The 20,953-nt window shown below is 43.5% G+C and overlaps 1 protein-coding gene across 2 annotated transcripts in view; it reads left to right on the top strand.

The window, feature by feature from the left end:
• Positions 1-20,953, top strand: part of ENOX1 (ecto-NOX disulfide-thiol exchanger 1) — a 2,419,302-nt gene that overhangs the window by 1,830,402 nt on the left and 567,947 nt on the right. For both annotated transcript variants that reach the window (XM_086935020.1, XM_086935021.1), the window contains one exon: positions 16,881-17,087. In XM_086935020.1, the coding sequence (XP_086791146.1) occupies positions 16,881-17,087 (207 nt within the window). The remainder of the gene's footprint in view (positions 1-16,880; positions 17,088-20,953) is intronic.

A 20,953-nucleotide genomic window follows, 5' to 3' on the forward strand; every position in this document is an offset into this window, starting at 1 on the left:
TCATCAAGGCAGTTTGGCTAAGCCTGTTAGGAGCTGGCCAATCAGATGAGGCTGCTAGAAGGCTGGATTTTGGCTCACAGAAACAAAAGTTCTATAACTTCTTTTCTGTGTTGGTTATGATAAATTTGACAGTGGCAAGTTGTTGGATTTATCATTACCAATCTTTTAAGTAATTGAAATATTATTTTAGTTCACTCCTATTAATAGTAGCACTGTATTACAGTATTCCATGTTAACCTGTGGAGCTAAAATGCTGCAATGCAGGAAAAACTAAATTGGTAGTTTTTCCCTCATCAAGGCATATAAAACTGCTTTTAAAATGCCCCTGCTCATTTTTGCATGGCACCCTACCCTGGAGCACCTAGGGTAGACCTCCGGGCTGACATTTGTAAAAATAAGGTAGTTTAATACTTTGGAAGTACCTTTAAATCCAAAGTAAAATGTGTATGTAATTTTGATATAAAAGCAGCTTGCAAAGCAGGGCTGACTTTTAAAATGTCAGCAGGCTACACAATAGTGCACACTTAAGAGCCTCAAAGCTCCTGGGCATCCAAACCTACATGCCCTACCATATACTAGTGACTTACAGGTAGGTTGTCAGAGACAATTGTAATTACACCAAACTACCATATATATTTGTAATCAGAGCACAGGCCCTGGTCCTGGTTAGCAGAGACAAGGGCGCAGTCAGAGTTAGTTATCACCAGTACCATTCAAAAGATGGGGGTGATCAGAGCAAAAAGGAGGACTTTCTCACAGTTACTGATTATACTCACCCCGCTACGCCTAGATCTAGGACTGAAGAATGTGTTACATCATGCTGCACTTAAACCTTTGGTTTATTCGGTTAAGCTCTGGATGGGCAAGTCCCAGATCCTCATCGAAAAGGCAGTTGTTGAGATTAAAAAGCTGGATAAAACAGAATTAAGACTTTAGTTTAAGCATGTCAAGATGTGGCTGTATAACTTAGGTCTACATGAAGCCTGGGACAATCCGTAGAATTTCACCAAAGGAATGGTATCTAAACTGAAGACTAGATACTGGGATCATATTCTGGAAAGCTGGTTATTATCAGCACATGGCACTTAACAGGGCATTTTACCAATGTTAAATGCTCTTTGATTTTTGAAAAACTCATGGACCCGATAGAATTCCCATTAGCTTGATCTGATTATTTCAAAATTTATAGATGGGATCCTCCTGCAAGTGAATGAAGTTAGAAGTAAGTGGCGGATAACTTTCGCCATGCCATCCTGTCTGGCATGTAAAGTTAGCACAACTGGAGCACTTTATGTATTTATGTCCTGCCTATGCGGATGCTGGGAGGAAATCGGTAATCCCAGTTTGCCAACTACTCTCTATAACTTGACTCACAGATGCTATTCGCATATTAAGCTCTGAAAATACTGAGTGGGTTGTGTTTTTAATATCAACGTATCTATTGTATGTTTGACACATTAGTTGAAAAATATAAGGCATTTTTTAATCCCCCATGATAGCTGTTGACTAAGCAAATGCACTTTCCATGCTGGTCGACTTTTAGATAGTTATTAAAGGCTTTCATATGTATTAATTCCCCCTTGACCGTCACCTACCCAGCCGGACCTTCGGCAGACTTTCCTTCATCTTTCTGCTGTATCTCCCTCCCACCCCTTTACCCTTACCCCCTTCCCCTCTACACTTCACTTATCTCGTTTTCTATGCTTTTGTAATTGTTTGTCTAGCAACTGATGTAAATTACAACTGATGTAATCTTGTAATTTTGTGGAACCTCATGTAAAGCGCTCTGATACCTCTGGGTCTAGCCAGCGCTATATAAAACTCTTAAAATAAAAAATAAATAAAAGGGAAGTTGAAAATTGGTCATGGATATATATATCATGATATGGGGTTTCTATATACGATTAGCCATTTTACTGCAGTAATGTTTTTGTTGAAATCTACATTGAACTTAATCACTAAGATTGGTGCAAAATGTTGATTAATTAATCTTAGCCCATCCATGGCTTAATTATGGTTATGTGATGGTGCCTAAAATTAAGGCATAACGGAAAGTTGCTGATTCTCTCGATATCGCGTATCTTGAATTTTGTTTTGTATTGCTTGATGTTTATGAAATTTTGCTCATACAGAGCGTAATATGCTATTTGTTATTTATTATTAATCTGTGCAGGCGCCACATAAATTTGATCATTTTGAATGTTAAATGAAATTGTTGCATGAATTATGCTGCATCGATGGAAATGTGGAGTTTTACCATTTACAAATGGCGCTGACGAACTGTGATGTAACATGCCGCTTTTGATTTCAATGAAAATGAAAACCCTGCACCGGAAATATTCTAGTGATGTAATTTAAAAGTATCGCGGAACATCCGTCTATGTTCACAGTTGAAAAAAGGCACAAAGCCGAAACGCTTCCTTTTTGTTTCTCTCGGTGAATAAAATACAGAGTTTTACACCCAACAGAGTGCGGTCTCTTCACTTGCCTTGGTTCGTGAGGTTCTGAGCTTCGAGATATATATATATATATATATATATATATATATATATATAACCTACTGGGAGTTGCCAGTAGGTATATATAGTTAGGACCTAGTTTCCATAGGAAATCCGCAACATTCTATTGGGAATAACTTTGGCGCCGGTTGTTGAATCTTCGCGAATTTCTCAAAGAAGATGGCTTATTCCGCTTCTTCCCTGAAAGTCTCAGGTAGATTCGTCAAGCGGGGGCCGAGAAAAAAGGGGGTCCTAAAACGTGTTTTCCCCATGTATCTATAAGCGCGCACTGTGCGCACACCGTACGCGTACCTTCCCGCGCACGAGCTGCATGCTGATTGGCTGCCACTGTCTGTCAACACTCCAAAACAGAAATTGATGGCAGCCATCTTGTGCCTCTGTAGACTGAGGCACAAGAAAGCAGAAAAGCAAATGTGTAGAACTCAAAAAGAGGGCAGGGTAGAAGCACCCTGACCCCCTAGGCCTGCTCAGGGGGTCCCACAAGGACCCCCAAGGCAAAAACATGTAAAAAAAAACATTCTAAAATCGCGGGGTGACAAGTGTCAAAAAGGAGGTGCTAAAAACGACATATATATATATATGTATATATATATATATATATATAACTTACATAAAAACGCAAGTACAGAGCTATTTGCAAAAGGTGCCATAAATGTTCACATGTTACTCATTTTCTTATCTTATTTACAAAAGTGCTTGATATTAGGGAACCTATATATCAGGACACCGGCAACAAAGCAATTATCCCACATCCAGAGTCTGCATTAATTCATTATCATGGGGAGCCCTATTTATCTAGTCAAATCAGATCGTAATAAGGGGGAGTTTATGAAAGGTCTATAAAAAGTTATGCTTTCCTCAGTGTTATTAAGTCCATTAGGCCATTTGCTGTCGAACTCTAATATCATTTTTGTTTCTAGTCGACCCAACTGGCACTCACGGTTGCTCCTCTATGTGATTTAGGAATCGCTCCTATCACGAAGTATTGTAAGGATGCCACGTCATTATTATGACTTCGCTGAAATGACGTGCCACAGGATATGCGGGGTCGCTGTGCAGAATAGCACGTAGATGTTGTAAAATCCTAACATGCACCTGCAGCTTGGTGCTACCGATGTACTTCCAACCGCAGGTGCATGTAAGGACATATTTGGTATATTCTGTTTCACAGTTATAACTGCCAGAGATAGCCACCTCCCGAGTACAGAAAGGGGTCTGGTAGTATTGACCCCGAATTTACAAGCTCGACGGCTACTACATTTACGAAACCCATGCGCTGGTTTAAGCCACATTGGATTAGCAAGTGACTCAGGACTGGTTTTATCTAACACCACACCCATGTTTTTTGCTCTTCTAAATGTAATAACGGGAGTGCTGGGTAACCTCAGACTGAGAACATTATCAGTTACCAAGATTGGCCAACTTTTCTTTACTATGGCTCTAATCTTTTTATCTTCATTACAAAAGGTGGTTATTAACCTGAGATTATTGTTTTCAGTCTGCATCCTTGTATCTATAGATGATCCTTCATCCATATTGCCAATTTCAGCGGACTTAAAAAGGCTTTCTCGCGTTCTTACTATTGCCTTTTTCACAGCCTGTTGTAGTAATTTATCTGAGTAGCCTCATGCTCTCAATCTTACAATCATTTCTTTAAGGCAATAATCAACATTTCTGTTGGTACTGCATATACGTTTTAGCCTCAAAATCTCCCCGTAAGGAATACTGGCTATTAGATGTTTCGGATGTGAACTGGTGGCGTGGGGAGTGGCATTACCACCAGTGGGCTTTCTGTATAATGTAGTTTCTATTCTTGCCTCTTTAATGTAAACCTTCACATCTAAGAATTCCACACTGCTTTTGTTAATGTGTGATGTGAAGTGGAGGTTCAGATGATTTTGATTTATTTCATCCACAAAATTGAGGGCCTCTAATTTGTCCCCTTGCCACAGGATAAAAATCTAATCTATATAGCGCAGGTAACAAATTATCTTCTCATTGACCCACGTCCTGTGCTGCAATTACATTACCTGCTCCTCCCACCAGCCCATGTGTAAACACGCGTAGCTGGGGGAGAAACAGGAACCCATCACCACTCCTCTTAACTGTTTATACAAATCCTTGCCAAACAGGAAAAAGTTGTTATTCAAACACCACTCAATTAATTTAATAATAGCCTTATTGTGTTCATGGTATTCACACGGTCTCTTCGATAAAAAATGTTTGACAGCATCAATACCCTGATCATGATTAATGCTCGTATACAGAGACTCTACATCTAATGTAATGAGCCACATGTCATCACTCCAATCTAAATCCTTGATTTTTTCCAAGAAATCCCCCGTATCTTTTACATAGCTGGGCAATTGTTTGACCAAGTCCTGCAAAAAGAAGTCAATGTATTGACTAACTTGTTCTCCAGCACTCTTTATCGCAGATATAATTGGTCTCGCAGGTACAGGTGATACTTCTTTGTGAATTTTGGGAATTAGATATAAAATGGGGATGACCGGAAACTCATTATTCATAAAGTTGAATTAATCTTTTGAAATCAATCCTTTCCTCCGCCAAAGTGCTAGTAACTTGTATTTTTCCAGTATTATGGGTATCTTTCGTAGATTCACATGCCTTAATCATTCCCCATTGTCGGGGTGGGAGTCCCCGGTATATAAAAAGAGTAATGTCATAAAGACATATACATAGCAATAGGCCAGAGACCTCTCATTAGTAACATATCCATGTCCTTTTGTAAAAAGGACCAAACTTTGGCCAAGAGCCAATCAGATATCACCACCCTCTAGAACCTTCCTGGAAGGAGCCCTAGTCCCTCAGATTTTCTACCGCACGTCGTGCTAAGGGAGTCTCATCTGAGCTCTGCTCAGTTTTCTTTGTATTCTGGATTTATTTCCACATATTTGTCTCAGAATTATCATTCTGTGAGGGATCTTCCGTTTAGTCATGGCTGATGCTCCAAAAAAGAGACTTTTCAGACCTTGTGCCTCTTGTCACAAAAAGAGGATTCATGTGAATGACAGGCATGAGGACTCCCTTTACTGTCTATACCCTGACCATTCAGCAAAGGATTGTAAAGTTTGCCGTACTTTTTCAGCCAAAACTCTCAAGGATAGAGAGGGCCAACTGTTGATATGGCTTCAGAGACTCAAGGACAAGGATCAACCAGTCTCTTCAGGTGAGAGTGAGTGTTCCATTAGGAGTATACACTCTTCTCCCCAAAAGGCCTAGAACGTTATCCCAGGACCATCTGTACAGGCACCTCAAAAGAAGACGCCCAAGTCTTCAGAGGTTCGTTCTAAGGCTATTGACCTCTCCGAGCAGGATCCAACCATTGCCCCCTGCTCATCTTCTGGATAATGAGGACTCGGATGAGGGCTCTATGTTCCAACAAGCGACAAGCCCATCTGAACTACACGTAAAACTTCACGAAAGCTCAGATTATGAAGAACAAGGACAGGATGATTTGGAGTATCAAGAGGAATTCCAACCTCCACCACCTCCTCAACAGCCTATGGTGTGTCTCCCAACTTCTATAGTGACAGACCTGCAGTTTCTCATTGCGGACTACAAAGAGAGGTTCCCGTCCACTGCTCCGCCTCCGCCAGTGCTGACACCACCAGTTGTGACACCGCCAGTTGTGACACCGCCACCTAGGCCTCGGCCTACTCCTTTAGTCCTTTGACCAGATCCGGCTCCATCGCGTCCTCTCCCATCCTCTGATGAGGAAGACGAAGAAGAGGAGCAACAACGTGAGGAAGGGGAGCTGCAGGACACACAAGACCAATGGGATGAGTATGTGATCCCTGGTCCAGCATCCCCTGTTCAGGCATAAGCGGATTTACCCCCGGAAGACATTGGGGGATTCCACAACATCCTAGAGAGAGCGGCGTTGCACTTCAAACTCAAAGTAACGGCAACACCACAGGATGACTTCCTTTATGATTTCAAAGAGCCATTCCAAAAGGCGGTACTGTCCATTCCCATCGTTGATTACATCTGGGAACAAGGGGAGAAAATAATGCAAAACCCTTCATCTCTGGCTCCAGTACTGCCCATAATGGATAAAAAATATAAGGCACCTGACACAGCCCCATCTTGCCTTATTGGCCATCCAAAGCCAGACTCTGTGATCACCAGGCAGCGCAATGGAGGTCAAAAAATCCTTCAGCTGCATTGGCTGTGCCGCCAGATAAGGAAGGCCGAAAGCTAGACAACATAGGGAAGAGGTTTTCGTCCATGTCAGCTTTAATGGTGCATGCAGCAAACTCTTTAGCACTGTTGGGACGGTACAACCTTCAAATGTGGGGGGATATCACTACATACTTGGATTCGCTTCAAGAGGAGCAGAAAGAAGAGGCGAAGAAGATTCTCCTTGAAGGCGAGCGTTCCGCTTTGGAGATGACTGATGTGGCGATGGATATCGAATCCACAGGGTTCTGGCAGCTGTCAGGAGCTGCAGTCCTGAGGCACCAAGGTTGGCTTAAGGCAACATATTTCCGGCCTGAAATTCAGACCAAGGTATTGGACATGCCGTATGATGGTCAGCTTCTTTTTGGACAACACATCGATGAGATGCTACAGGGTATCAAGAAAGATACTGATACCGCAAGAGCTCTAGGTACTCTCTAATACAAGAATCCTTCCTTTCGGGGCTCCAAAGGAAGAGGTCAGTCTTCTAGAGGCACCTATCTGGGGTAAAAATCCATGTGCGGTTCAAGCCAACAATACAAACCCCAGTACCAGCAAAAGCAGCAGCAAAACCAGTCGTCCTACAACAAGTCTTCCTTTCGAGGACGAGGAGGAAAGAAGGACGCAGGCAGAAGGCAATGACTTCTCTCTGCCACAGGTCTCCAGTTTCTCTCCACCTTGCAAAGTTGGCGGGAGAATTTCATCCTTTCTTCACAATTGGCAACATATACAATGGATCGGTGGGTCCTCTAACTTGTTCAATTCGGACACTCCTTAGAGTTTGTGGAAACTCCTCCTCAAAAGCCGCCAATCCCAATGCAATTGGAACTCTCCCTAATGCTAAAAAAAGGAGCGATAGAAAGAATCCCCCGGAATCAGAAAGGCAAGGGATTCTACTCCCGATTCTTCCTAATTCGAAAGAAGGAGAAAAAATGGAGACCTATATTGGACTTGAGAAACCTCAACCAATACCTCAAAAAACCGTAATTCCGTATGGTGTCCATCCAGGAGGTGCTGCAACTCCTCAATGCGAACGACTTTATGGTGTCTTTAGACCTTCATGACGCATATTTTCATATACCAATCCACAGGAACCATAAACAATTTCTCAGGTTCGAGGTGGCGGGCAAACACTACCAGTTTCGAGTATTGCCTTTCAGCCTAAAGTCGGCACCACGCATTTTTACCAAATGTCTATCTCCAGTAGCAGCATACCTCCGCCAACAACATCACCAGGTCTTCCCGTACTTAGACGACTGGCTCGTCAAGGCACCTACTTGCGCAGGCGTGACCAAGTCCTCCAACGCCTGTCTTCAGCTCTTCAATGGTCTGGGCCTTACTCTCAATGAGGAAAAATCCGTCCTTCAGCCGTCCCAGTATCTCACTTTCCTCGGAGCTGTCCTAGATACTGCTCAGAGAAACACTTTCCCTTCACAGGAACGTCAAGTGAAACTACGGACCTTGGCCGCCTGGATTCAATCCAAAAAGTCCATCACCGTGCACCTGTACAAGTCCTTGTTAGGGATGATTTCCTCGAACATCCTGTTGGTCCCACACTGCCGCCTTCAAATGCGTCCACTTCAGGAGGCGCTATCAGCTCAGTGGATTCAATGCAGGGGATCCTTCGACAACGTCATCCTGATAACTCCTACCATGGTCCAGGCTCTGAGCTGGTGGCTTCATCCACAAAATCTACGGCGAGGCCTTTCGTTCATACTTCCAATCTCGCCACATGTGATAACTACAGATGCGTCCTTGAAGGTTTGGGGGGCGTTCCTTCAGGACCTTCAAATCAATGGGCAGTGGTCGCTGGCAGAGAAGCAACTGCACATAAACCTCATTGAGCTAAGGGCAGTTTACCTGGCATTAAAAGCGTTCCTGCCCAGGATCAGAGATTCCCCAGTGCTTGTGAGAACAGACAACACCACCACAATGCACTATCTGAACAAACAAGGGGGAACATGTTCTCTGTCGCTGTCTCAAGAAACTCAAAACATTTGGAAATGGCTTCTTCAGCACAGCATTTCCCTTCGGGCGGAGTACGTCCCAGGGACGGACAATGTCCTAGCGGACTCTCTGAGCAGGCAACCTTCCGTGTGCCACGAGTGGGAGCTGGATTATCAACTTCTCAGCTCTGTATTCGCCCGATGGGGCAGGCCTCATCTGGATCTGTTTGCGGCACAACACAACGCAAAATGCCAACATTAAGCAAGCTGGCATCCCCAGAAGGGATTACTGGGGAATGCATTTTCGATCGGATGGTGCAACATCTTTGCCTACCGCTAATTCTATTCAAGCTTTGCCCGACTCTCCTTACAATGAACCAAGGGCAAGTCCTGCATCCGGATCCAGCATCTCTCAGATTGTCAGCTTGGCTCCTGAGTTCAGAGAGTTTCAACACCTAGACATTCCTCAAGAATTCAGGGCAGTCTTAGCCCGGGCTCGGGCAGACAGTACCAACAAGACGTATTCTCTGAAGTAGAAAAGGTCTTGTGTATGGTGTAAAGCAAATAAGATACACCCTTTTTCATCAACACCTGCACAAATTCTACCTTACCTGCTCCATTTGGCGCACTCAGGATTGGCCCATGCTTCTTTTAATGTCCACCTGGCGGCAATATCTCGCTTCAGGCGTTCGTCATCTGGTACTTCGCTCTGGTCCAATAGACTGGTTAAGCAATTTTTAAAAGGACTGTTTAGGACATTCCCTCCGGTGCGAGCTTTACCACCCACCTGGCAATTAAACATTGTTCTTGCTCAACTGATGAAACATCCCTTTGAGCCAATACACAGAGCCGACATCAAATACCTGTCTTGGAAAACCGCTCTCTTGCTAGCGCTCACATCAGCAAGGCGTGTAAGTGAGCTGCAAGCCTTCTCTATTCATGATCCTTTCTTGCAATTCAAACAGGACAGAGTTATCCTACGGACCGACCCTAAATTCATCCCAAAGGTTCCATCTAATTTTCACCTGAATGAACCTATAGTCTTGCGGACTTTCTCCCAAATCGACTTTCCGCAGCAGAGAGGTCTCTCCACTCTTTAGACCTCAAGCGTTGTCTGAAGTTATACATTCACCGAACAGAACAGTTTCGGAACTCCAACCAACTTTTTGTCGCCTTCAGCAGGCCCAGAAAGGGTCTTCCTTTGACTAAGCAGAGCATTTCTCGTTGGATCTCTGCAGACATTACTTTCTGCCATCAACAGGCAGGTCATCCTCTGCATTCTAAAGTTCGAGCTCATTCAATCAGAGCTGTCTCCATTTCAATGGCGCTCTTTGCAGAAGTGCTCATTATCGACATATGCAGAGCGGCGACGTGGAAGACACCACAGACTTTCACCAGGCACTACTGCTTGGATTCTGAACTTATGAAAGATGCAGCAGTTGGTCAAGCTGTGCTCCATCATCTATTTCACTAGAGGTGAGCCTTCTTTCTTCATCCCACCTTCCTACTGCCTACTTGCACATTTCTCTATTATATTGTTTTTGGTACTTGTTATATTTCATATTGGTACTCTTATATCGTGTGATTTTACATGTTGCACCATACGAAATGTGCTGGTTATTGCTTGCTACTCTGATTCAGGCATGTGAATCTATGAAAGATACCCATAATACTGGATAAGAAATGCGTTACTTACCTGTAACTGCAGTTATCCAGTATTGGTATCTTTCATAGATTCACATGCAACCCACCCACCTCCCCGTGTATTTGCATAGTTAAAACTATGACCCGGACAGTAGTTTAAACCTAATGATAGCAATTGTTCTTCTGCCTTAGTTAAAACAACTGTTGATAAGTTGACAATACTGTTATTTTCTATTATCGTTTCCTCTGCCAAGTGCTTTTTTTCTCCTTTTTTTGATTTTTGTTTGCACTTGTGTCTCCTCTCGCTTCTTCGCTTGTTCCTTCTTTTCCTGGTTGCTGCTTTTGTTGCCTCTGCCTCAATGTCTGCCACCTCTCCTCCACTAAAAAATCAATTTCTTGTTCAAGGTTTAATTTAGTTAGAACCGTTGCTTAGAGGAATCTGAATCCAAACTCGAGTCGCTTGTTAAAGATATCGAGTCAGAATTGGCCAATTCATCATTGTTACTCGATTGAGAATTACTGGTTGTAATTGTTTGTAGCATTGATTTTTTACCCTTGCTGCTGAATTCTTGTCTCTTAACAGCATTGTATTTTCTCGCAAAAGTAAAGATTTGTCTATTGTTATAATCAGCCAAATCACGTGCAAATTTGTGAGCCTTGCGTAGTTTTATTTTGTCTTCATGTTTACCCAAGCGCTCATTCATTGCATCCAGTAATTTTTTAATGCTGTGCAAGTGAAAATCTGCATGTTTTTCAATTTCCTCCTCTAATTTTTCTATTTCACCCAATATTGTGGCACGGTCAATTGAAGCATATTTTATTAAGATATGAACCAAATTCATTGACATGGTTAGGTTGCTTTCGCCCCATTCCTTAAGCATGGCGGGATTAGGTTTGTCAAAACTCGGGGGTAATAAAATGCGTAATCCCCGAGGAACCCTGCCAACTTCCGAATATTTGCCAAGAGACCGATGCTCCCACCATTTGGTCATTTCTATTTTTTTCTTTTTCTCCAGCTCCCTGATTAGCGACTTAAGATTAGCTTCTCCCTCATTGCAGTTTTCTGGCGGTTTGCTAGTATTCTTAGCACATTGGCACATTTCCAAATAACTCATCCGCAGCCTCCTCCCGCTTCCGAACAGTTTCTGCCAACATGCTGAAACTTGGATCGATATGTTTATGGTGGTCACCGCAGATAACGGCGACGTTTCCTAAATGCTCAACAGGGTGCCTCCCCACCTATATGCATGCCTATTTCCACTCACCGATAACATGGGCTAGCGATCCCTGATGATCCTCCGACCAACTCGACGTCCGCTTTCCCGGTTACGGTGTCCTGTGTCTTTCGGCACCAATAGGGGTGGCCGTCGAAGTTTCCGCCACGGAACTGTCCAAAGAGTAAGGTTTGAAGGCGGCCGCCGTCTTGTGGTGAGGGAGTCCGTCACCGGAAGCAAACCAACTTCCGCAATTGAATCCAAAACAACACTCCAAACCACTTCCAGCACACTCGCCAGCGAAGAAGGAGAACGGACCATTTCAGATGAGGCAAGTTCTTATTTTATTGAGCCAAGTTCCAGCAGTGACGCGTTTCGGGCTAGGCAGCCCTTGATCACACATCGGTCACAGGGGAAATGTACCATTTTAAATATTTTTTAGGTGCACACCTACTACCACCACGTGGTTAGGTCACATGACCATAAATATAGAAAAAATACTTGTAGAATGATATACCACACACATTACTTGCATTGCATAATATGGCCATATTATTCCATTCACTGTTTATATATGTATATATGTGTGTATATAAGGAGAATATTGGGAAAGAATATATATATATATATATTACACCAAAGCATCTCCCTCGAGAGAAACATGAGTCGCAACAAACTTGCCTTTAACCATTTATTCGTGCAGGGTAACAGGACAAAGCGTCTTTTCCGACATGTTTTGTTTCTGCTGGAAACTTTTTCAAAGGTTGCGCCTGCCACCAAATCAGTTCGCTGGTTTGCTACAGGTAAGATTTTCCAATTTTAAATGGCTCTGAATAGCTCCGCCCATTAGGAATCACTTCCGTTTGTTAACAGCATTCTGGTACCTGTAGTGTAGCCAGCGTCCGATTTGAAACTGTTTTGAAACCCTTCAGTGGGTGGTGGATATTTGTCCTGTTGTGGTACCAACCACTTTAAAACCTCTGCTGACGATGTTATGATGCAGGTTCCCCCAGTGTCAGCCCACTTTTCGGATTGACTGGGGGCCGAATACCGGAGTCCAGTCCCCGGGAGCACCGCAGACCCCTAATCCGTGTGACGGTTCTGGCAAGGAAGGTTCAGGTGCGGGGCTGCATGGCGCTTCGTATATATATATATATATATATATATTCTGAGTTCACCCTGGACCAGGCCATCTGCTCCTCCCACCAGCCCACGAACAGGTTCGCGTAGCTGGGGGCGTAGCTTCAAGTACTTCTCACGGGAAGCAGGTATGGACTAAAAGATGGTGCAAAAAGTATTTTTATTGCATTTCAAACTAAATAAAGTGCTAATGCAATGTCCATGACGCGTTTCAGCTGCTGTGACATATATATATATATATATATATATATATATGCCAGCGGCCATTTTTTATTAAAGCATTACATGTCACGTGCAAGCAGTGGGTAAAAAACGCCTTGGGTGGGTGAAATTGCCTTACCCTATTTATACATATATATATATATATATATATGTATAAATAGGGTAAGGTAATTTCAAGGGTCTAACAGTAGGTAATTTTATAGGGTAGTTAGGGTGATTTTTGGGCTTGGTAATGGTATTGAGTGGTAAGGGCATTTTTAGGGTTTAGTGGTGGGTGAGGGTATTGGGTGGTAAGGATATTCTCAGGGTTTAGGGCCGGGTAGGGATAAAGGATTTTGAGTGGTAAGGGTTCTGGGTGGATAGGGGTATTGGGTGGTAAGGGTGTTTTAAGAGGTGGGTAAGGATATCGGGTTGTAAGGGTATTGTTAGGGTTTAGGGATGGGTCAGGGTATTGGGTGGTAAGGGTATTTTTAGGGTTGTGGGGTGGATGGGGTATTGGGTGGTAAAGGTGTTTTTAGGGTTTGGTATTGGGTGGTAAGTGTGTATTTAGAGTTTAGGGGCTGGTATAGATATACACACACACACACACACACACATATATATATATATATTTATTTATTTTTTTGCCTTGTTCAACGTGAACCAGGCGAAAGCTGAAACTCGTGGTTTCCTGCAATTAAATATTTCCCAAGCATCGCGTTGTGTTCGAGTACGTCTGTTGGAGGAGCAGAGCGCAGTTAATATCTATCGGCCTTCCGGTAGCCCCAACTCGGACCACCCGTGAGTTAGCCAGGCAGATCCTGTAACCACAGTTGATGCAAAGCCACCCTTCCCGACGACGCAGAAGTTTTGCTGCCGACTGGCAGTCCATACTTTATGGAGAGATGCCGTTACCTTAAGCGCCATCCCGGAATCTGCAAATCGCCGAGTTTGTGTGGTTGGAAGTGAGGGCACAGGAACTACTTACAGCCCTGCACAGCGCTACGAATTTCAGCCTGCACCCTTCAAGTCAGCAGCTTACTTTAGGCAAATAATTACTAAACTGACAGAGACTTTCAGCGAAATCCCAGCAACAAACTCCGAACCAACTGCATGCTGGGAATTGCAGTACTAACCCCCAAAAAATGGCTCAATGGACTCCAATTGAATGCGGCTCAGGTTTGACCTGCCTTACTTCAGGAGCAGGAAACCTAACAACAGTGATACCAGGGAACTCGCAGCACAAGCGGCATTTGACAAAGGCTCACACCGAAACGCGTCATGCCAAGTGTTTGAAGTAAACAGTTCCTGAAAAAGCCCCGCTGTGTACCCGCTGTCTTCTTTACCACGAGTGGACATTCTTAGCATATTTGACGTGCGCCCAATGATGCGTAGTGGGGACCCTTCCAGAAATGTTCACGGGTCATTGGTACTGCCCGGAACTGCCACCCTTCCCGACGACGCAGAAGTTTTGCTGCCGACTGGCAGTCCATACTTTATGGAGAGATGCCGTTACCTTAAGCGCCATCCCGGAATCTGCAAATCGCCGAGTTTGTGTGGTTGGAAGTGAGGGCACAGGAACTACTTACAGCCCTGCACAGCGCTACGAATTTCAGCCTGCACCCTTCAAGTCGGCTGCTTACTTTAGGCAAATAATTACACAACTGACAGAGACATTCAGCGAAATCCCAGCCACAAACTCCGGACCAACTGCATGCTGGGAATTGCAGTACTAACCCCAAAAAAATGGCTGAATGGACTCCAATTGAATGCGGCTCAGGTGTGACCTGCCTTACTTCAGGAGCAGGAAACCTAACAACAGTGAAACCAGGGAACTCGCAGCACCAGCGTCATTTGACAAAGGCTCACGCCGAAACGCGTCATGCCAAGTGTTTGAAGTAAACAGTTCCTGAAAAAGCCCCGCTGTGTCCCCGCGTGTCTTCTTTACCACAAGTGAACATTCTTAGCATATACATATATATATGGCGGACTCATGAGAAAATAAACGCTACTGCTTGCACTTACTCTGGGCTCGTGTCTGCTTTTTCGGTGCTTGCTGGAGATTACACGCTGCATCTGATTTCCTCAAGCGGCTTCTGAGATTATATATATATATCCACCAAACACCTTCCCAGGACCAGGAAAGTAAATAGCCGCACACCACGATGAAGCTTACATCACTTTATTCAGAGGCAGCAAGTAGTCCTAACATGTTTCGTTCGTTTTCCTTGAACTTTATCAAAGGGTTGTGCCGCTGCCATCACATCAGGTATGAGAAGGAACTGCATCACTTCTTTACTTATCAGTTGTCAAATGGGCGTTGCACTCCCTCGCTAGGTTTTATGGTCAATGTAGTTCCTGACTTTGTACAATTGCTCGGACAAATATATATATATTTAAATGAAAGTGGGTCACTTATGTGATATTTAATTACATTTTCATTGTAACGGCATGCACAGTAAAGGGATAATATGGGTGGTAAAGCCTTACGCTGTAAATGCAATGTGTGGTAAGGGCACTGCGTGGTAAAGTTAGAGTAGAAAAAGCATGATTTGTAAAGGCATGCATTGTAATGACAAACAGCTGCTCACTGTAGACTCATTTCAGAAACCAGTTAACCACTGACCGTGGTAAGTTGAAACTTACTACGGCTGGTGATTAACTCCCCGTTTTTGGTCATTAAATTAATTTCCCTGCATATATAGGCTTGAACCGTCAAAGATACTCTCTCTTCACCAAGCACCAACTTTAGGTTTCGGCCGTCAAGGAGGGCACGCACACTAGGCTATCTGCCCTTGCAATTTTTTGCAATTTTCTTCTGATTGGATTTATGTTAGCACCAGATTGGTTCCTCTATCCACCAGTGCCTACAACTGAAAGAACCATTACTCTGCTCGCACAATAATAGTCTGCCAATTTGGCTGCTTCACCAGCTTACTCCTCGGAGACCTTCTGGCCCTAGCCATTATGCACGTCACTATTTCCCAGTCCTGATGATGACCTTTGACTCATAATAGAGATCGAAACGTCGTTCATTTTAAACAACATTTAGACTCACTGACACTCAATGCTAAATAATTCTCTGGAGTCAAGGCTCATTTGTCTTTTTATGTTAACACACGTCATTTTTTCCCATTTGCCACACTGTGTGATCACTGTTCAGAGCACTGTTATATTGGCTGACAATTTTGTACATAAGTAAAATGTAACAACTTTATGTTTAATATTAGATGGTTGTTTATAAAACTTTAATGATTGTTTTCCATTCCGGGGTGGATTATGCATCCGCATAATATAGAATGTTACCTTCAAATGAGTCCACGGTGAATCGTTGTTCTATATAAACTGAAAAAGAGAGTGGCAAAGGAACAAGGACCAGTCTCTAACCATGAGCGGATGAATCCAGCAAGTGATGAATGCAGGAAAATGCCTCTGCTGTCTCACTAAACAGCTTGGTTCCCTCTCTAGATGTTGTGGGCTCAGAAACCTCTATTTCTTGAAAGTCTCCACCCCTCGCATCTCTGAGGTGAGATGTAAGCCCATACAACTGAATATTTATACTTGTTCATTTTTACTTACTGCTGAGGGAAATGAGGACTTTCCCGATCACCGATGCAAGGATTGGATCTAACATGAAGGGAGGGTGATTACTGAGTCTAACACAACAGGAGAGAGAATCAAACTGCACAATAGAGCAGAGGAGTCATTTTCCCTGCACCCATGATGAGCTGGATTCACCCACTCCCTTTCCCAAAGGGAAGCAGGCATAGGCAAAGTGGGCAGGGAGAAAACTATATAGGGATAAAAGTGTGCTAGACAACACCAGGGATTCACACACTGATCTGACCTATTATACATCTTGGCTACAAAGGAAGAATTCTGATTGGCTAGCTGGCTCTCACTATTCTGTTTACAGGTACTACTTGATGATATGCAAACTGTGAAAGTGAGTGCATCTTAAAAGCTACCTAGCCACATATTAGAAGTGACATCTGCTTTTTGTTCATCCATAGATCTTCCACCACCATCAACAAGGGAAAGACCTCCTGGATGTAAGACTGTGTTCGTAGGAGGGTTACCCGAAAATGCGACAGAGGAAATCATTCAGGAAGTCTTCGAACAATGTGGAGAAATTACAGCAATTCGGAAGAGCAAGAAGAATTTCTGTCACATTCGGTTTCAAGAGGAATTCATGGTGGATAAAGCTATTTACCTCTCTGGTAAGCAACTTTCCAAAGAGATTTTCTTGGGCTTTGTATTTCTATACGTGGAATGCTGTTTCACAATAACTTTTCAAAATGCTTCCGAATTCATTGGCAGGGATTCATTTTTTAGCTATGGTTTCCACCTGCAATGCCATTTTTCCATGATGCATCCTCAACAGTGCAGGTGCAACTCACACTTGACAGGGCGCTTTTCCCCCCCAAAATTGGGTGCACTGGCCCTGTATGCAGGGGGTACACCCAGCTGAGGTTGCAATGTGGTGTAGACAGGAACAGGGTGTTCCTTATGTAATATTGCAAAAAACACAGTTGATGGACAGAATGTAGAACAATGTCATACATTCACCCCAGTACAACGATCTGGGCCTAAATCCGTCGTTTTTTTTGCACTCCACACCACCCTAGGTCAGACAATGGCTATATGCAAATCAGCCCTGACCCTGTGCCTCATGGGAACAGTCCAGCCCGAACTACCAAGCCATGTCTTTCCTAGACCGGAATCAAGCATCCAAGGACCGGTTTCTGGCTATCAGCCTTCTTCAGCCTGGATAGCTTGACTCCAGTGATGTGGAGAACCTGGGACTCACGTCTAAGCATACCCAGCCCATTTATGTAATATGGCATCTGGTTCCAAATACAGGGGAACATGCAGCCATTTACAAGGTACATTTCGGATCAGGGAACACCAGGCTAGCTTCATATTGATTTGGGTGTTAAAACCAATCCTGGATCACCTATTTTAGCCAAACTCTCTAAATGATCCCAACGTGGTGATTTTGAGTTTGTGCCACTCCCAGAACTTTTGGTAATTTCATCTGTTGTTCATCTGGAGTGGCTATTGATGCTATATAAGCCCTGGAGTGAGGGAAGGGCCTTTTGCTCGGAGATAATGATTTACCATTTTGATGGACTGTGTAACTCCACTGCAGGTTAGGGCTACTTTTTGTGTAAAAAAAATCCTATAATTTCCTATTTTATTTTTCAAAAGCACTGTAAATTCCAGGACTCATCCTAGCTTCCAAGAACAAACACACCAAAAACAATACTACACATAAAAATATAAAAACTAAAATACATAACAATAGTAGTTCCATGTAATATGAGGCAAAATTACAAAATACATTCAATCATTTAGAGATTTACCTTCTCCTGATTCAGAAGTCATGCACGGTCTTTTAAAAAAGCCTTCCATTTGCTGGGCGACATTTGGCATTAGGCACTCTTTTTAATATCTCTGCATGGCTGGCATGGGAACAAGACAAGATTACCGCCTGCTCTCTATAGCAGACAGAAGTCTTTTATTGTGTCTACAGCAACACAGGCTAATTTACAGAATAAGCCCCTCGTTTTAGGACAAATAAAAACGTAAGCAACATAATCCCCACTACCCTGTAAGGGCTTCCAAATCCACTCACAAGTTTTCTAGATTGATTTTTGGATCTATGTATATGGACCCATAAAGTGTAATTATTGGAGGATACCGCAGATTCACTTTACTAAAAAACGTTTGCCTTGTCCTAATAAGGACATGAACTTGTATGAAGAATAAATGAATAAATTACCACAGCGTGGTAGATCAAAAGAGAGCAAAAGACCTCACTATGACTATAGAAAAAGTCTCAAATTGCAAACTAGTGACTCGATTGGTTGTCTGAAGACATCTGTGGTTGGCAGAAGTTTGAATATGTAGCAGCATTCTGAATATGTATCATTGAGTTACTTTATCCAATAGGCTGTAGAGCACACAATATTCTGTAAGATTCCATGTTTCATATAATGTGTATAAAGCTAGTGGGGTAGATTACAAGTTAAGTTATTCCATGTGCAAAGTCAGAAAAGACAGTTAAAGATTCTACGATTCGCCTGAGACAAAATTCAAAATCATATCCCGCCTATAATGACGATTACCTGGTATAGAATGTTCTATAGGTGGGGCAATCCGAACAGGAAATTGTGCCAGCAAGAACACGTGCTGCACAGTCACTGGCTAGGTGATGCTAGTGGGTGAAACTGAGGATGGTGTAAAGAACTTCATGAAGTGCCGGATTAAACCCTGTCGAAATTTCGGGGCCCTCCTCCCAAAGGATCTCCTAATACCCAATGCACCGGATTTTTTTTACAAATTGACAGCTGCCAGAAGATGAGCCTTTAAGAGACAAACTTTTATGTCAATCTGATGTCTCTGGTTTATGTACTTTAAGTTGTTAATGGGTACATTACATTAATACAGTATTTTCTCTATAGAGATTTTAATGTAAAGTTTTTGTTGAGTTGATTAATTTTTTTCTATCTTTTGGAACCTTGATTGTAATTTTCTTTCTAGATCAAATCAATAATATTATGATACTTTGTCAAGGGGCCCCTAAAATGAGTGGGGCCCAGAGGCCTACTTTGCCTATTTGGTAATTCGCCACTACTTCATCGAAGGTGTGGTGTAGGTTCTCAGGAATTGGCCAGGGTAAGTACTGAAAGCAAGACACTAGGGGGTCCATTACGATGTCAGGCGGATCGCCACTGCTATGGTGGCGGTGGCGATCCGCCCGACATTCATGCCCGCCCGCCACCCATTTCCCCCCTGCCATGTTACTATGGCGGGGAGACCGCGGCAGACGTAAACACCGTCTGCCGCTTTTCCGCCCCGGTCGCCTTGCGGCCTGGGCGGAAAATGTTTAATATGGTGGCGGTGTTTATTAGACACCGCCAGCCATATTATGATGGGCTTTCAGACATTCTTGCTGCCACGGAAAGGCATGCGGAGACTCACTGCGGGGACCCGTTGCGGGCCACCTGGGACTGCGGGGGTGGGAAGTGCACATGGGGTGTACCTATGGTACCCCTCCTACCCCCCGCATTTCAAAGTGCAACATGGCAGGCACCGCGCGGTGCCTGTCATGTTGTGCTTTGAAATGCACCAACCACATCCGTCTCAAATGCGGTAGCTCAAGTGTCTAAGTCCATCAAACGCTCAACTAGAGTATAACATATTTAGCTACTTTTCTAACTGTCCCTGCAGTTTACTTATTACCGCATGGGATCTGCAACCGTCCTGACGAGTTTCCCCTCTCTGGGACATAATACACTGGTATATGAGTCTAATGTAGGGGGGGGGTTGAAGAGATGAACACCAATGAACGGTCCCATTTACGTTTCTTTCCACCTATATCCTGGCGTCCGGATTTTTTAGCCACTTTCCTAGTTGTTGAATGGCGATTGCCTCCTGACACATCCTCCTGTATTCTTTCGCTGTCTCTGGATTCTGTGAGTGTTTCAAGGTCATCTACGACCAATCTGCCCTGTCTGATAGTGAGAAAAAGCTGTTGTTTGTATCATGATCAAGACTAGATGTTCATGCTTGAATTTGTGAGCTTTTACTGGGCCACTGTGACCTGCCTGCTGGCCGCACTTTTTTTGCTACTGCAAGACTCTGCACTATGATATTTTTAGGCACTAGACAACCTCCATTGTCCTCTTTCTCCCGCATGTCTGTCTTCGGTAAAGAGTCGGTCAGTTCTCTTATGCGCCCCAGAAGTTACTTCTACTAATAGTAGGTCAGTAGCACTATTTCCTGTCCCCTCCAACTCCTGAGCTACTTGCATTGTTTTTTCAACCACAACATGCTCATGAGGTATTACCCCCGTAGATTCCTGTGCTGAAGTGTCTATGTTAGCCGTTGCTGCCTGGGACAACCCATTGCTCTCTGAAGGCAAGGTGGGAGCATGAAGAAAATGATTATATTAAAACAGTGGAGAGCTTGTATAGGGGTAAAGTCTCAGATACCAAATGGTTAAGCTTACTATTTGCTTCATCAAAGTAGGGGGGCTAAATGATAAAGGTAAATGGCAGAGAGTAGTTGAGATACTTAG

Source organism: Lissotriton vulgaris, chromosome 8 (assembly GCF_964263255.1).
Source record: "Lissotriton vulgaris chromosome 8, aLisVul1.2, whole genome shotgun sequence".
Taxonomy (NCBI): Eukaryota; Metazoa; Chordata; class Amphibia; order Caudata; family Salamandridae; genus Lissotriton; species Lissotriton vulgaris.